General features: G+C 36.1%; 1 protein-coding gene across 8 annotated transcripts in view; it reads right to left on the bottom strand.

Annotated features, from left to right (window-relative positions):
• Positions 1-19,335, bottom strand: part of MAPK10 (mitogen-activated protein kinase 10) — a 287,077-nt gene that overhangs the window by 120,622 nt on the left and 147,120 nt on the right. For all 8 annotated transcript variants that reach the window (XM_014545974.1, XM_014545971.1, XM_014545975.1 and 5 more), the window contains one exon: positions 15,745-15,914. In XM_014545974.1, the coding sequence (XP_014401460.1) occupies positions 15,745-15,866 (122 nt within the window). In that variant the 5' untranslated portion in view covers positions 15,867-15,914. The remainder of the gene's footprint in view (positions 1-15,744; positions 15,915-19,335) is intronic.

Below are 19,335 nucleotides of genomic sequence, written 5' to 3'. Positions count from 1 at the left end.
TTATCTAGCAGCAGACAGTGCTAGTAAAAGAGGTAGAAGTATAGCATGTCCTGTCAATACAGAGGAGATAGCAATTACTTCTGTTAAGCAGTAGGAAAAGTAAGTTAAGGCTTCACAGATGTGGTGACCCTATAGAAAATGATATTATAATAACTATGTCCAGTGCGGGTGGGTACTAGAAATATCAGAGGGATATTTTGTAAAGTATATGATTGTCTAACCAATAGTTTCTATGCTGTACATCTGAAACTCATACAAAATAATACTGAGTGTAAACTGTAATTTACATGTTTCAGTGGTTGAGCATCGACCTATGAACTTGGAGGTCACTGTTCAATTCCCATTCAGGGCACATGCCTGGGTTGCAGGCTCAGTTCCCAGTGTGGGGCATGCAGGAGGCAGCCAATCAATGGTTCTCTCTTTCCCTCTTCCTCTCTGAAATCAATATATATATTTTAAAGTATACTACTTTTAAAAAGAAAGCTGACAATCAAATTGTATCCTAGTGATTGAGTGCATCACTTGTACATAAATTTTACTTTTAAATAAAAGAAATACATAGTGAAAAGCAAGTATAAGTATATCATAAAATTATACTGGGCATATTGAATATGACATAGCTGTGTAGTAATCTGAAGGATAAAATGTACAGAAATGAGTATGTAGACTTAGAAGTAAGGTGCAAGCTTCCAGTTATAAAATATGTAATGCGCACCATGGTGACTAGTTCATAATACTAGATTGCATATTTGAATGCTTCTATCAGAGTTGAACTTATACGTTCTTATCACAATAAAAAAATGTTTTGTAACTATGTATGGTGATAGATGTTAACTAGACATTGTGGTGATCACTTCACAATATAAACAAATATAGAATCATTATGATGCATACCTGAAACTAATGTTACATGTCAATTACATCTACATAAAAATGTATATTTGCAGTATACCATTGAATTATATGTATACATCAATAAAAAATAAGATGTAGCCAGAATGACATAGATGTGGGAGACATTAGGTACTGTACAGTGAAAGGAGAGGAAAAGCCAAAGGAGTCAGAACATTTATAAAATACAAGTATTTGAAGAGTAGAGAAAGGTGACCAATAAAAGAGACAGATAATGTTTGGTCATAGAAGTAGGAGGGAACCAGGACACAACAGTTGGTTTCAACCCAGTAGACTAACATCACTACCACGCACACACAAACCAGTAACATTCATGACACTTGTCCTAGATTCATTCCATTGTTCCCAAATTTCTCACAATTCGATCCAGTTCTACAGTGCTTTTAGGCACTTAACTCTGTCTCTCATTTAGAATCTCCCTCTCATTAGGATTTAGAATTAGTACCTGCCCTTCTGGCTCCTTTTGCTCTGGCTCCTGATTCCAATCTTATCTTCAGGGGCTTCATATTGGATTATTTTACTATCTTTCTGCACAATAAACTACAAAATCAGTTCTCATCTAGCCAATCCTTTAGAAACTGGCCATGACCCAGGTCAACTAACACTAATGAAAACTAACAGCTATTGACTATTTACTAAAGCCAGGCACTGAATTAACTAATTTAGTTTGCTTTAAAAACAACACTATACATACATATTTTTACTAGCTTGATCTTCAGATGAAGTCACTGAGGACTCCAGCCAGGCAGTCTGGCTCCAGAGTCTGCATTCTTAACCACTGTGTGATGGTGCCCTTCCTGTGCCAGTCAGTTCATCCAATTTCAAACTAAAAAATTGTTGAACATTCCCAGCTTTAAAATCAAGGGAAGACAGACATTCAAGAAAAATTCAAGAAACACTTAACATTTCCAAACATTCCAGAGCAGTACAAAATGAGGGCTGAAAAATAAGCCAGTGGATGAACAATTTCGGGGGTCATTGGCGGCCCTCTCCATAGCATCCTATGCTATCAGACGGGTCACGGCAATAGAATTGAGACTGTCTGTGAAATGAGAACGTAAATAATACGGGGAGGCATTAAACGCAGACTTCTCTATCCAGAAGTTTGATGATGAAGAAAGAGTGTCAGAGAGGCAGTTTGAGGAACAGGCACATTCTAAATAACATTTTTTTTTACATAAGAATTTGGTGGGAGGTCTTCAACATAAGCAGAGAAGACACTCCTGGGGGAGAAGAGACAGTTGATGCAAAATACTGTACAGAACAATGGACAGGCCCCAGGGGACGGGGATGGAATCAAGAACACAGGTGGGTGGCCGGCCTCGGGGAGCTCCTCCTGGAGGAACTAGTTGGGTAAAGACTATAAATGACAGATAGGAGATGGAAGGGGAAATTTGAGAGCTCACATGCCTGAGGCCATCTGTTTTCTCTAGGAAGTAGGAGGCAAGGCCTCCTGCAAAGAACAGGGCTGGTGAAGTGGAATTGGGAGCTGGCAATGGAAATTGTAAAAGGATGGTAACAGCCACCATGGGAAACAGGACAGGAAGCTGATGAGACACAACAGTAAATGGATTGCTAAGCAGCGACAAGGGCCCAGCTGAAGATGCAGTTCATAAACTTATAATGGAGGAAATCAGCATGAGGATGTGATTTCCCCAGCTGGGCTCAGCCTCCCAGCAGAGGCGAAGAAAACAGTCAGTCAGGCTGATTCGAAATGAGGGTTTGGAAAGCAGGGGGCTGCAGAGGCCAGAGGTAAGAAAATAGAGAGCATCTGAGACTGTCTTTGCAATCACTTTCATGGTTCCAGGCTAAATAGGGAAAATGTTGATCCAGCAGGAGAATGACAGGCTCAGAGAACAGGGAGGCGTTGGAACAATCATGCCCCTAAAGAGATACAGGAGAGAAAGGATGTGGGAAAGGGACAATGTTAAAGGGACAACAAGTTGACTTATAATTTTCCTCTGCTCCCTGATTCTTTCCATTTTCTTAGGTGCCTTAAATCTCCATGCCAGCTAATTAGCATCCTAAACTTACTGGATTGTCTCTATACTAGTTATTCTCCAAGTTATGTTTTTGCTAGTTAAATTGAGTCTCTCTCATTGGTCACCTGAAGATAAATTTCATTCATTATCAGCCACTAGTCCCTCTAGTGTGGATGTGTGAATCAGGAAAATGCAGCTCCTATGGGTAAGGAGACCCCAAGGCACATTGCTGGGCAGGTGAAGGTCAGATGGAGTCCAGACCTCCCAGGCTTCCTCACCACCTGCCCTTGTGCAGGGCACACATTCCCCAACCACATTTCCCAGTTGTGGATGAACCCAAAAGAAAAAAAAATTCAAAATATATTTGGCGCTGTAACTCCCTGGATTAGGAGTAAAAATCTTGATTTTCATGAATAAACATATTAAAATCTTCTGTGGAAACATTTTTAATAATAAAAAATAAGGTGAATATAAATCAAGAAGAGCATAGCTAAGAGAATTCTAATGCATATGTCTCTAAATAAGAGAAACACTATGTCAAATAAAGTAGCTAAGGACCCTCTCTGATGGTGATTTAGACTGCCCCCATCAGAGGCCATCATACAGAGAAGTTGAAAATGCAATGCTTCAATGCTGGATTCATAACTTTGGACATGCAAAGTGATAGGACTCTCACTTGAACTTCCAAACCAAAAGATGTCTTCCTTTGTCCTCAGCTCTCACATTTAAATCCATGATTAGCAAGACAGCTCAGGCTCTATAAACAGAACATGATGTCAGAATGGGCCAGAAGCAGGACTCTACAGACAGAGGAGCCAAGTGCCTTCCTTCAGAGCTTTATAAAACACTTCTCTAACCTTGCTTTTTTTAGTTACAATATTTATAACACCTACCTGCTTTCTCCTTTTGTTTTATGGGTGTTTTGTTTTTTAAGCCACCTTATCTACAGATAGAATGGACAGGCCTCTTCGAGCAGTAAATGAGAATTGTTTCTGGAATCTGAGGAACAGGAATTGCCATCTGTTATTCAGCATAATTTAACTTAATTGAAGGCATCGCTTCCTTTCTGTGAGGAATGTTGGCTTTTACAAGATGTACTGAATAGTGCAGAATTAAGTCTTTAGTTATTTATATTTGGGTTATAGGTTATTTTTTAAAAATATAACCATAGATGCACTTTAATCTTAGCAATTCAGAATTATGCACCTGGCAAAATGGTACATGGACCATAAAATAATCTTGTTTTTGCCATGAAAATATCTTTTTCATGCCCTAGAAGACAGGTCCTAAAAGAAATGTCTCACTTAACCTTTTAATCTTTGGGATTGCAGTAGAAACTGAAAAATAAATAATGTGTTCCTAATTATTTCTCCTGGTAAAGACATTAGATTTTATATCAATAAATGATTTATAGAGAAGGCTCAATCATCTGTAAGTGAATAATTATCTATGGAGACTTAAAGGACAATTTTCCCCTCTGCAAAAAAAAAAAAATGTTTCTGGGCTACAAGCTCTTACTGCCAATTTTTACTACAGGGATGTAAATTAATTATAAATTTACTGAAGAATGACAGAACTCAGAATAGATATCCATAATACCTTCCAAAATCAAATGTAATTTTGAGGATTATGCAATCCAACCTCTTCAGCATCAGCTGTTACAATGACAATTACATATTTATAAATATGAACACATATATACTTTATATATACAGAAATAAGGTTAACATACAGAAATAAGGATTTTATATAATTTTGCTTTTTCCAATAAGCATATTGCCATCAAACTTCTACCCATGGTTCCTCAAAGCACCACATTTTCTCTGAAGGAAAATAAATGATATTTACAAGTCTTACTCATTGATAAAAAAAAATATGGTAAATAAATATTTGGGGCTGAAGCTATGCAAAGGAGCCAAGAAGAACAGCAAAATGTGCAAGTGTCTTACTCTATTCTATTTCACCGAACCATTACCACCTCAAACCTCCTTAGAATATAAAAGACAATATTTGAAACTCAATGCTCATTATCTCAGGGAGGTTGTAATTAAGTGTCTAAATTATAATAGTAATGGAAAATGAAGGGATACAAAATGTGCTGATATTCCAGATGTGGGTCAGAGGGTAATAATTTCCCCTGGTCAGGGGCTAAATGGGAATGTGTGATTAAAGATGTATGCGTCATTTAGCATAATGGCTCATTAGGAACTCTAACAAGAGAGTGTGCCTTAGGCTCATGAGTGATGTTTCCAGAAACAAAATAAAATCATCATTCTAGACCCACTGATCAAGTCTCTTTTGTCTTACCCGGGACAGCTGGGGCTTTGAGAAACCTTCTGGATGATTTTACCCATCTCTCTTCATACCATCAGCTTCACAACTGTAAGACATTTCCATCCAAATCCTGTGCTTAAAGATGGTGCTGGGTCTGTTTAGCCATGTTGCAAATTTAAAAACTAATGATTAAAACTTAATGTTGTAATAAATCTTGGTTAACTGAAGCTCAGATTGAAAGATAGGAATGAAAAGGTTAAGATGCTTCTTTGACAGAGTCACTTATGGAATATTAGTAAAGTCATTTTTTAAATCCCATGTTCTCAACAATAACATTCATATAATATGCCCAATCTGATAATTAAGCAGCTATTAAAATCAAGCATCTTCCTGGGTGGTGTATAGGATGGGGCAAAAGTAGGTTTATAGTTGTTTGTATGGAAAATAATACAATCATTAATAAATAAAAGTACACGAATAAACTGCGTTTTGTGTACTCACAACTGTAAACCTACCTTTGCCACACACTGTATGTTAAGATTTTGCAATTTTCCATTGTTAGAAAAGAACAACATTAGGTCACCTTCTTTGAACCTACTAAAAGTCATGATAGTATCAGATTTATAAGGCAATGTCATGTATCTCGTTTATTTTATACTTTTTGAGTTCTGTGAGCTATTGATGTTATCTGCATTTTACAGGTGAGTAAACTGAGATTCTGAGAGATAGAAAGTTAAATACTACCACTGATAAAGCACAGGGCAAGTTGAGTTATTTTAAGGTATAAGTGTATTTATAACTATAATGGCTGAAAATGATAATATAAGGTATTTTAAAGTATCTGTGATTAAATAAATGATCTTTATATGTGCAAATATTTTACAGAATTCAGAGAACTTACTTAACTTCCTTCCTAATTATAATCATCAATAAATAATTATTGAATACCTTTCATCATGTTCTTTAAGATGGCCAAATTTCAGTCTCTTTTGCTCTAGTATATATATACTAGAGGCCCAGTGCACAGATTCGTGCACGGGTGGGGTCCCTTGGCCTGGCCTGTGCTCTCTCACAATCTGGGGCCCCCTTAGGGGATATCGGACTGGTGGTTTTGGTCCAATCCCCGCAGGCCAGGCCAAGGGACCCCAATAGTGCACGAATCCATGCACCGGGCCTCTAGTATGCATGTAAGATCTTTGGTTAATCTCTTCCCTCCCTCCCCACACCCCCATTCCTCTGAGATTCATCAGTCTGTTCTATGTTTCCATGCTTGTGTGTTGAGCATCTGCTCCCTGGTGGTCAGTGAGCATCAGAGCTACCGGCTGAACAGTCTAAAAGTTACTTAGGCTTTTATATATATAGATATACAGATGTTCCCTAATCTTTGCCATTCATTTTGTAAATGTGTGCTATTAGTTCAAGGGTGATTAAATCAGAGTATAGATGGAGTAGCTCAAATTTTTCATCACTAAGATGAGAAAAGCTGCTAAAAGCATCAGTGAGTCTATAGTGTCTTTTTTTAAAAATAAAATGAGCTCATTAAGAAGAAGGAACTTTCAACAAACCATTTTCTTTTCCAGTGCACACAGAAGCTAATATTTATTATTTGAAAATTAGTCCATAAATGTGCTTGCTCTGCTAATGTTACTTGATTTGGCATTATTACCAGTAATTTTTTTTGAGCATTTGAACAATCTGGGATTTGTTTTGGTTTGGCTTTTGGTTCTGTTACTTTGTTATATTTGGTTTGTGTTTTGAGGAGAGTTCTGGCCTACCCAAGGTAATTCTACCTATTACTACTCCTATTACTACTAAGTTGGAAAGCAAAATGCAAATTGTGTTCCACAATTAAAATAACAAAAACAAAACAAACCACAAAGAAAACCCCTTTTCCTTCTATGCCCCTACTATCACAGGCATGGGGGACCTAGCTCTTCGGTCAACAACTGAGACTCCTATCATGTTATCAGTACCCCTCAAGAGACTCTACCCTGATGGACATAGCAACCACCACTCTCCCAAATCCCTTACATGTTAGGTGTACACTAAGTCATATCTATTTCTTTTCATCACTTTAAATCTTATTTGGAAGTAAACAAGGGCTTAAACAATATGTATCAGCATATATGTACCAAGATAATATAGCTGCGGTATCAGACGCTGGTCCAAAGAAGGGCCCACTAGATAAAATGCTATAAAAAAGACTTTGTTTCCTGTACCACATGTTACTTATGGAATGTTTTCTGTCCCTGCCTCCCTTCAGTGTAGAACACACACACACACACACACACACACACACACACACACACACGACATTACAAAAATTCTAGACTTCTTAAAAAAAAATTCTAGACTTCCTTTCAGTCTATCTAACCCTTAACTTCACCAAACTACAGGGATATTGCTAGACAGGCTCACTATACACACCACTTCCACTTATCAAAGGAAGATGGTGAAGTAAGAATATGTGAACACCCAAGGTTTGGCTGAGCATGCCTGGCAATTTAAATCTTAGATTATCTGCATAGGATCTTGCTGCTATAGACTAGCTATTTTCAACCTTTTTTTTTAAATCTCATACTAGATAAAATGCTATAAAAAAGACTTTGTTTCCTGTACCACATGTTACTTATGGAATGTTTTCTGTCCCTGCCTCCCTTCAACTAGATAAAATGCTATAAAAAAGACTTTGTTTCCTGTTACTTATGGAATGTTTTCTGTCCCTGCTTTCCTTCAGTGTAGAACACACACACACACACACATCAACTGAGACTCTTATCATGTTATCAGTACCCCTCAAGAGACTCTACCCTGATGGACATAGCAACCACCACTCCCCCAAATCCCTTACATGTTAGGTGTACACTAAGTCACATCTATTTCTTTTCATCACTTTAAATCCTATTTGGGAGTAAACAAGGCTTAAACAATATGTATCTGCATATATGTACCAAGATAATATAGCTGCGGTATCAGATGCTGGTCCAAAGAAGGGCCCACTAGATAAAATGCTATAAAAAAGACTTTGTTTCCTGTACCACATGTTACTTATGGAATGTTTTCTGTCCCTGCCTCCCTTCAGTGTAGAACACACACACACACACACACACACACACACACACACACACACACGACATTACAAAAATTCTAGACTTCTTAAAAAAAAATTCTAGACTTCCTTTCAGTCTATCTAACCCTTAACTTCACCAAACTACAGGGATATTGCTAGACAGGCTCACTATACACACCACTTCCACTTATCAAAGGAAGATGGTGAAGTAAGAATATGTGAACACCCAAGGTTTGGCTGAGCATGCCTGGCAATTTAAATCTTAGATTATCTGCATAGGATCTTGCTGCTATAGACTAGCTATTTTCAACCTTTTTTTTTAAATCTCATGGCACACAGAAACTAATTACTAAAATTCTTTGGCACACCAAAAAATATATATTTTTGCAGCTCTAACATAAAAAAGTTAATTTTGATTCATTCACACCAAACAGGTGTTTAGACTTCTTAAAAAAAATTCTAGACTTCCTTTCAGTCTATCTAACCCTTAACTTCACCAAGCTACAGGGATATTGCTAGACAGGCTCACTATACACATCACTTCCACTTATCAAAGGAAGATGGTAAAGTAAGAATATGTGAACACCCAAGGTTTGGCTGAGCATGCCTGGCAATTTAAATCTTAGATTATCTGCATAGGATCTTGCTGCTATAGACTAGCTATTTTCAACCTTTTTTAAAATCTCATGACACACAGGAACTAATTACTAAAATTCTTTGGCACACCAAAAAATATATATTTTTGCAGCTCTAACATAAAAAAGTTAATTTTGATTCATTCACACCAAACAGGTGTTTTTTTGTTTTGTTTTGTTTTGTTTTGGTTGTTGTCATTTTTTTTTTACTTGACAATCTAAGGGAAAAGAGATTAGTACTCTTGACTAAATAGTCAGGTATTGCATGTTTTAAAAATTCTTGGGGCAAACAGGTTGAAAATCACTGCTATAGACCACTAACTAAAGGACATTCAGAAAAAATTATTTTTCAATTTTTTTTGTGAAAAAAAAACCTGATATATATCCTATAGACATAAAATATATATGGTATATAGCATATATATTCAATATATGTACCAAGATAATATAGCTGCGGTATCAGATGCTGGTCCAAAGAAGGGCCCACTAGATAAAATGCTATAAAAAAGACTTTGTTTCCTGTACCACATGTTACTTATGGAATGTTTTCTGTCCCTGCCTCCCTTCAGTGTAGAACACACACACACACACACACACACACACACACACACACACACACGACATTACAAAAATTCTAGACTTCTTAAAAAAAAATTCTAGACTTCCTTTCAGTCTATCTAACCCTTAACTTCACCAAACTACAGGGATATTGCTAGACAGGCTCACTATACACACCACTTCCACTTATCAAAGGAAGATGGTGTCATGGCACACAGAAACTAATTACTAAAATTCTTTGGCACACCAAAAAATATATATTTTTGCAGCTCTAACATAAAAAAGTTAATTTTGATTCATTCACACCAAACAGGTGTTTTTTTGTTTTGTTTTGTTTTGTTTTGGTTGTTGTCATTTTTTTTTTACTTGACAATCTAAGGGAAAAGAGATTAGTACTCTTGACTAAATAGTCAGGTATTGCATGTTTTAAAAATTCTTGGGGCAAACAGGTTGAAAATCACTGCTATAGACCACTAACTAAAGGACATTCAGAAAAAATTATTTTTCAATTTTTTTTGTGAAAAAAAAAACCTGATATATATCCTATAGACATAAAATATATATATGGTATATAGCATATATATTCAATTAAGATACACTAATCCATTAGATTAGTATGTATATATTTTATGCATATATTATATATTATAAATTGGTAATATATTCATTATGTATATACATATACGGCTATATATCTAATTTAAGATAAACTAGTCCACTGGAGAATGTTTTATAACAACAATTATTTCAACGTTGATTAAATGCCATCCTCTAGCATCAAGTGGAGTTTTAGAAAAGTTTAGCTAACATAAAGTATATCATCTTAATTTTAAATACTTAATTTTCTAGGCACAGATTTTTTTTTTACAATAAGCCACTCTATGCTTTTGTCAGTATTAAGCTTACATCTTTGATATAAATATCCTGTAAAAGATCATTTTTCAAAATTGGATCAGGACTGTTTATAAGATGATTACATGTAGAGGACAAAGAAAACAAGCTAAAGGAAAAAATATAGTTTTATATCCTGTCATTTAAAACTAGGCAATCAGCTCTTTTCAGTTAATGAGCAGTCCAAACTTGGTAAGCCTTCTCTGCTAAACTTGGTTGTTGACTTTTGCTACCTCTTTCACTGTCAGTTTGAATCATCTTTGGAGAAAGAAATAAGACAATAGAAAATGTTCTTGGCTTAGCAAGCGATAAAAGGATGGAGTGAGAAAAGACAATGTTGATTTCTCCCTATATTCTTTTTGTTGTTGTTGCTCTGGAGCTAGAAACAATGCTAATGAGACCCTCTTCTGATGTTTGGAAAATGTTCTGAGATGATGCCCAGTCAGAGAAGCTCAGTGGTCAGCTAATGAGACCCTCTTCTGATGTTTGGAAAATGTTCTCAGTGGTCAAATATTGACCTATGAACCAGGAGGTCATGGTTCGATTCCCAGTCAGGGTACATGCTCAGGTTGCAGGCTCGATTCTCAGTAGAGGGTGAGCAGGAGGCAGCTAATCAATGATTCTCTCTCATCATTGATGTTTTTATCTCTCTTTCCCTCACCTTTCCTCTCTGAAAATCAATAAAAACAGTTTTTAAAAATGTTCTGAAATGATTTGTTCATCTGGCTCCCAACCACTGTTGTTAAATAACTCATAGATTGCAATTCCCCACCAAGGAAGCTACAGAGGACTTCTCTGCTCACACAGAGCAGCAGAATACAAGCATCTTGTTTTATTGTGCTTCACTTTATTGCGCTTCGCAGAAACTGCATTTTTTACAAATTGAAGGTTTGTGTAAACCGATTTCAAACAAGTCTATTGGTGCCATTTTTCCAATAGCATTTACTCACTTCATGCCTCTGTGCCACATTTTGGTAATTCTCACAATATTTCAAACTTTGCACTATTATTATGTTTGTTGTGCTGATCTGTGATCAGTGATCTTTGATATTACTATTGTCATTGTTCTGGGGGGCCATGAACTGTGCCCATATAAGACAGCAAACATTAATAAATATTGTGTGTGTTCTGACTGCTCCACAGACCAACCATTCCGCCATCTCTCTTCCTCTCCTCAGGCCTCTCTATTTCCCGAGACACAACAATATTGAAATTATGCCAAATAATAACCCTATTATGGCTTCTAAGTAGTCAAGTGAAAGTGAGAGTCGCATATTTCCCACTTCAACTCAAAAGCTAAAAATGGCTAAGCTTAGTGAGAAAGGCATGTCTGGGAATGGAAGTGTGCTTGGTGTGAGGGAGGTGGATGAACTCATTGTTGACAAAAACATAGAGTGAAAATTAAATTAAAGGCAGGTCGAAAAAGAGGACAAATTAACATGAGAATAGATCTATAAGAAAAATAGTACATAACTGACCCAACTTTAGTTTTGATAACTAAACAAGAATATCTCAGTGCTAGATGGAAGAGGGAAAAGGAAGAAGAAAGAAACATGCTGGCAGAGTGGTGAATTAAAAGATAGGAAGGGAAGTATGTTATCCCTTTTCTTCCCCTTTATCTAGATCTTTCCTAGTTTTATTTCCCTTAGCTATAGACAAAAAGACTAATAATAATCTCAGAAAACTACAAGGCTAACATTTTGAAATTCAGATGTCCCTTTACTAACAAATTTGTCGACAAATTTTTTGTAAAGCTGGGTTAACAGTTTTACTCAAGGACATTTACTTATTGAAATATATTTTTGTTACTATGCCAGAGACTTAGGATGATTCCCATCCTATAAAAGGAGAGAATTCCAAAATGTCCTATAAAACATACCACAAAAATTTTAATGGTAGATTTTCAAATCTTTCTGGGAAAATCTATTAACTTCTTGAGCAAAATTTCTGCTTTGGATCTATTTTTGAATCATTAAAAGACCATCAGCTTCCTTTCACTGGCAGTCCTCATTCTCCGTGGGAGTTTTAATTTAAAAAAATGAAATAATCCCAGTAACTATTTGAGCATCTTAACTGAGAACCTTAAGAAAACTTTCTGATATTCTACAGTTTTGAAAAAGGCAGCCAGTAACCACTGTTTTCTCCTCCTCCCATCTCTCCTCCTTTATAAGAATTTTTGGTCTTATTATATTTTCTATTTCATTTTGAAAGTCTTTCATGAATGCAATGATCTCCTAAATGGGAATCCCACTCTCCAAGTGGTACACAACCATCCAGTAGGATGCAAACTTAAATATATATTGTAATCTAAAAAAGAAATTAAACCTTACTCTATTTAATACACACGTTAACACTGGCCCCTCCCATACACACTTTACCCTGCTGGCAGGGGACTTAGTACCCAGAGATAAACATGTGACTTAAAGCAGGAATTTCTCAAACAGAAGAGGGTTAACAGAGGCACCCTGAAATATTTAAGACCTTTAAAAACATTATAGTTCATTTTACCTGCTTGTAATAATAAAATATTTACTATTCCATGTATTGCTGCCTCAACAAATCACCACAAACCTAGATGCTGAAACAATGGAAATTTATAATCTTATAATTCTGTTCTGTAGATAAGAAGTCCTCCCTTGGTCTCTCACTAGGTTAGCATCAAGGTGCCAGCAGCTGAGTGCCATTCTGAAGGTGTTAGAGAAGAATTTGTTTCCTTGCTCATTCGGGGTTCGGGGGGTTCGTTGGCAGATTACCATGCCTGTGGCTATATGACTGAGGCCTCCATTTTCTTGCTGATTGTCAGCGGAGGGCCATTCCAGCTTCTAAAGGCCACTCTTTTTCTTGGCTCATGACCCTTTTCCCCCATCTCCAAAGCCAGCAACAATAAGGCAAGTCTCTCTCAGATTTAAATCTCTCTCTCCTTCCCCTTGCGTCTCTCGGACCCACTCTTCTGCCTTACTTTCCCACTTTCAAGGACTCACATGATTAGATTGGTGTCACCTGCATATTCTAGGATAACTTCCCCATTTTGAGACCCTTAACCTTAATGACATCTGCTAATGTTACATACTGTTTTGCCACGTAAGATAACATATTCAAGGATTCTGGAGATTAGGGTCAAGGCACCCTAAACTTTGGGGCAACCATCATTTTGCCTACTAAATAATGAAATTGTTTTGTGTCATACCTGCACCATAAACAAACAAATAAATAAATAAAATTGCTTTACCTGTATAAATATCTTCAAAATGAAAGGTTTGCTCCACAGTTAAAATATTAAAATATTCCATCTTTCAAATTCCAAAACAACTACTGATTGGCACTATAAAAGATTGAAATTTACTGGGCAAATTTCCATAAAATAAACTTGGTATATTTGATAAATGAGGTTTAAATGGAGTAAAAAGATTAGTAAGTGCACCAACATGTACTTCTGCAGTTTGCAGTAACTAAGCATTTAGAGTAAACTTAAAACCAGTTGTCAAAATAAAGTGAACCTTTAAAACTTATGTTCACACAAATATCTGTACATGGATGTTTAAAACACCTTTGTTTATAATTTTCAAAAACTTGGAAGCAACCAAGATAGCCTAAAGTAGGTGAATAGATAAGTAAACTGTGGAACACCCAGACAATGGAATATTAGTCAGTTCTAAAAAGAAATAAGCTATCAAGCCATGAAAAAGAATGTTAAGTGTATATTACTAAGTGAAAGAAGCCAATATGAAAAGGTTACATACTGTTTGATTCCATCTAAAATCATTCTGGAAAAGGCAAAACTAGGAAACAGTAAAAAAATCAATGGTTCCAGAGGCTGGGAGTAGTGGAGGCACACAGAGGATTTTGGGGACAGTAGAAATACTTTGTATACCATAACAATGAACACGTGTCATTTTAAGTTTGTTCAACTCCATAGAATATACAACAGCAAGAGTGAATCCTAATGTAAACTATGGGCTTTGGTGATTATGATCTGTCAAGGTAGATTTATCAATTGTAATAAGTGTACCACTCAGGTGGGGATGTTGATAATGCAGGAATCCATGCAGGGGAAAATCTCTGCGCCTTCCTCTCCATTTGCTGTGAACCTAAAACTGCTCAAAAAGTCCTTATCTCATCTGGTAAAAGTGTGTATGATTTTTTTTAAAATTTATTTTAATTGTTGAAAGTATTACAGATGTCCCCACTGGCCCTCTCCACCCCTCACCCGCCCCTCCCAGGCCTTCACCACGCTATATTGTCTGTGTCCATGGGCCATGCATATATGCATATAAGTTCCCCCATTAATCACTCCCCACCCCCCCATTCCCCTAAGTTTTTAAATGAACATTACTAATATAGCAGTAAGTTATATAACAAATAAAAATACTGACATAAATATCTTTTATAAATATAAATATATGTATTTATAATACATGCCCCAAATTTTTACTTATAAGTGCAAGCTATCAGATTGAAAATTATTATACTAATAAGTTCATACTAAATATTTCATACTAAACATTTAATTGCTACACTATTTAAAACTATCTAAATAAAATAGTTATGAATCTGAAACAGGTAAATTAGATCTTGATTTGTCATCATTTCAATTGGCCACTGGAAAATGTCTGAAAAAATGGTTACCAAGGATCACAGAATCTTTCCATTTTGGAAACATTCAGCAAACTTTTAAAAAATACCACTTTTTAAATAGGTAACAACTTTAAACATTGAACTTTAAAACTCACAGAGACATTTGAGATAGCATTTATACTTCTTTGGAATGTAGGTAATTTTATTTGCTAATTATCTTAGCACATATCCCCTCATTTCTTGATGTGAAAACATTAAAATGAAATTTATGTGCACTAATAATAGCTACTAAAACCTCTGGTTCTCTGAGGTTTTTTTTTTTTACTGGCTATAGTGTAATAAATATTTTTGAAACCACAAAAAGTAGTCACAAGTAAAGTAGTACATACTGTTAGCAAATGGATAATGAATTACAAATAATGCTTATAGTTTTATTTTTCTTCAGTAGCATGTATTTTCCCTCCCAGTCATGCAATTTATTTATAGATTTTTTTGTTTGTGTTTGTATGCACGCACGTGTGTGTGTGTGTGTGTGTGTGTGTGTGTGTGTGTGTGTGTCTAGTTGACAAAGGGTGTTCCCTTTAAAAATATAGGTTAAGCCCTAGCTGGTGTAGCTCAGTTAGGTTGGGTTGTCTTCCCATACAAGGAAGGGTCATGGATTCAATTTTCTGTCAGGGCACATGCCCAGGTTGCAGGTTTCATCCTCTGTCCAGGTGCACATGAGAGGTAATTCTCATTCTCTCCCACACTGCCTCCCTCTCCCTACCTCTTTCTCTAAAATCAATAAAAACATCTTATAAACACATGCATTATAAATATATATATATGTTAAATCCATTCCACTTACCAAACTATTCCCTGAGCCCCAGAGCCAATAGGCTTTAGATTCTGGTAGCGCTTGAGAACTGTGAAGGTTGAGTCTCCTACTTCCACGCTGTAGAACTGGTTGTCAACTTTGCTTTTGCTCATGTTGTAATGTTTGGCAATATATGACACATCCACTTGTTTATCAAATCCCTGTGAAAACACAACAAAAACACGAGACAAGTGAATTATAACTCAACACCAGGAAGACAAGCAATCCAATTAAAAAATGGGCAAATGACCTGAATAGACACTTCTCCAAAGGGGATATACAGAAACCCATAGACATATGAGAAAATGCTCAACATCACTAATCATCAGAAAAATGCAAATTAAAACCATAATGAGATATCACCTCACACCTGTTAGAATGGCTACCATCAATACTAGTAAACCAACAAATGACAAGTGCTGGCGAGGAGGCTGAGAAAAGAGAATCCTTGTACACTGTTGGTAGGAATACAGACTGGTGTAGCCACTGTGAGAGTTTCCTCAGTGGAGTTTCCTCAAAAGATTAAAAATGGAACTGCCTTTTGACCCAGTGATACCACTTCTGGGAATATATTCTAAGAAACCCAAAACACCAATTCAAAAGAATATATGCAACCTTATGTTCATAGCAGTGTTATTTACAATAGCCAAAATCTGGAAACAGTCCATGTGCCCATCAGGAGATGAGTGGATAAAAAAGCTGTAGTACATTTACACAATGGAATACTATGTGGCCTTTAAAAAAAAGGAATTCTTACCTTTTGTGACAGCATGAATGGACCTGGAGATTATTATGCTAAGCAAAATAAGCCAGTCAGAGCAAGATATATTCCATATCATCTCACTTACATGTGAACAAAATAAACTGACAAACGAAATAGAACCTGAGGCATGGAAACAGAGAACAGACTAACAGCTGTCTGAGGGGAGGGGGGAGGTGAGGACTGGATGAAAGAAGGTGAAGAGATTAGCCAAAGAACTTACATGCCTGACACATATAGACAACAGTGTGGTGATGGCCAGAGGGAAGGGGGTTGGGTGCTGGCTGGAGGTAGGCAAGGCAGAGGAGATAGGGACATCTGTAATAGTCTCAACAATAAAAAATAAATAAAAAGTTTAAAAAATAAGAAAGAAGTGCAAATGCTCACTCCAACCCCACACCAATTGGATCAGTAAATCTTTGGGAGGGGACCAACATTCTGTTTTATTTAGTCCCTAAGTATTCTGATGCATGTTGAGAGCCACTCACTGAGGGTTTTCCCCCTGAAGATTGTAAAATAGATCACACAGCTCTGCCTGAGGTATTTAGAAAGAAAAACTCTTATCATGCAGCAGAAATACTATTTCTGCATTTGCCTCAGGGAACAGACTTTGTGTCTCCGTGGTCTGCCAGATTCCATTACTGATGGCACACAAACTGGAAGCCAGCGCCCTAGTTAGGACAAGGATTACCCCACACCTCATGCTGTAATGGAATGGACCACTATGTCCTAGCAATTATGCACACTCTTGAGAAGTCCCCTTGGTCTTTCCCAGTGCATAGGTACAACAGGACTTTTCATATAATAGGGAAACTATATATATAGAGAGAGAGACTTGGTGGTAGTTTCATTAAATTGTTAAAACAATCACAGATCTTATACCAGTAGCAAAAAAATCAATAAAATATATTTTTTTAAAAAATAAGGAAACTATATATACAGACTTGGTGGTAGTTTCATTAAATTGTTAAAACAATCACAGATCTTATACCAGTAACAAAACTTTTAACAACGAGAGACTTCCAGGTCAAAAGGACACATAAAAGCTATTCAAATGAAATGCCTAATACCCTAGCAAATTTTCTACAATAACAATTACTCAGTGATCTTTTATCTCCATTTCAGAGCACATAATTTCTCAAAATAAGATTGAAAATCATCATTACAGTAATTGTGAATTCACACACACACACATTTTCCTTTCAGGTATCCTCTTTATATTTAATTTTGAATTAAACTTTAAATAAAGTCTAAAGGTTAGGAATTACATTTTTGAAAGTAATAATTCTCAAGTAATTGGGGAAAGGCTATTTTAATTATTAGCAGTAAGACACAGGGATAACAGCATTGGAAATTTTCTTGGATGGCAAGGTGTTGTGTTGAAGAACTTACCCCAGATCTTGTCTGTGCCCTAAGCTTACAAATCCAAATTGAGTTTTAAAAAGCATAGAACATATTTAACACAGTATCTTTTATCCCCAATTTCCATGCAGTCTTTTTTGTCATGACTGTAAAGTTCAAACAAAATTTTCTCTAAGTGCCTATTAAAATATACCATTAAGTACACTATAGAAAAATATTGTCAATGCTAAAAAAATTTCTCCAGCTACATGTTTTATAATATCCTTAGCTTAGGTCACATAACTTATGATTTGAACTGAGAAGAACCAAAGAGAGCTGATGATTAGAAAGAGAGAAACAAAAAATCATATTGAGAAGAGCAGTAATGTAAGGCAAACCGTTGAGCCCCACTAAAAAGTGTTGATTCTGTGGAACTATGGTAGCACTAAGAATTTGTATTTCTAAAAAGTTTCACACTTTTAGAACTTCTATTGCATTTTATTTAAATTTTATTTCTCAACTATAGTTTACATTCAATATTATTTTTTTTAAATTAAATCTTTATTGTTCAGATTATTACAGTTGTTCCTCTTTATCCCCCCATAGCTCCCCTCCACCCAGTTACCACCCCACCCTCTGCACTTACCCCCCCCCCCCCCCCCCCCCACACACACTAAAGCTGCTTTTCTGAGATAGCCTTGAGCTGGTTTTTGTACTCAGTATTGTAGGGCTCTTTTTCAGATTGTGAATAATATTGGGCAAAGTTTTCTTTCGTTTCGTGTTTTTGTTGTTGTTTTGTTTCTTGGTGGAGAGGGAGTATTTCATTTCTCGAAGGGTATCTTGATGACCAACATTGCTGTGCTACCTTTCTCTAGAAACGAGCTTCAATGGTAGATGTTTTAGTAAATATTTAAGTTTGATATAATTTGAAACTTAGAAAAATAAGTTGTAAAACTGATGCAAGGAACAAATGTAGCCAAAATTACTAATTGTTAACTTTTTGTTTCATTTGCCTTATCAGATTCTCTCTCCCTCTCTTTCTCTCTTTCTCCTTTCCCCCATTTTTCTCTGTCTCTGAACACACAGAGACACACAAATAACATATCACATACATTTTTAGTTCATTATTTGACCATTTAGAGGAGAGTTAGTTGCAAACACAATGTCCTTTTATCATTGTACAAAGATATTCTGTCAAATAACGTGTGTGTGTGTGTATCAGTGTATCAGGACATTTAATATTGATGCAGTATTATTATTTCATCCTCAGTTTGTAATCAAATTTCACCAGTTGCCCCTAAAATGTCCTTTATGGCTACTTTTATCTCAGTCCAGACTTTAACTCAGGGTCACACATCCTACTTAGTTGTTATATCTATTTATTATCCTGTAATCTGCAACAGTTCTTCAGCTCTTTGTTTTTCATGACTTTGAAATTTTGGAAGCATACAGGCTACTCATTTGAGTGCGTGGGATGTTTT

Source organism: Myotis brandtii, unplaced genomic scaffold, assembly GCF_000412655.1.
Source record: "Myotis brandtii unplaced genomic scaffold, ASM41265v1 scaffold424, whole genome shotgun sequence".
Classification (NCBI taxonomy): domain Eukaryota; kingdom Metazoa; phylum Chordata; class Mammalia; order Chiroptera; family Vespertilionidae; genus Myotis; species Myotis brandtii.
This window is presented reverse-complemented; position numbering and strand designations above follow the sequence as displayed.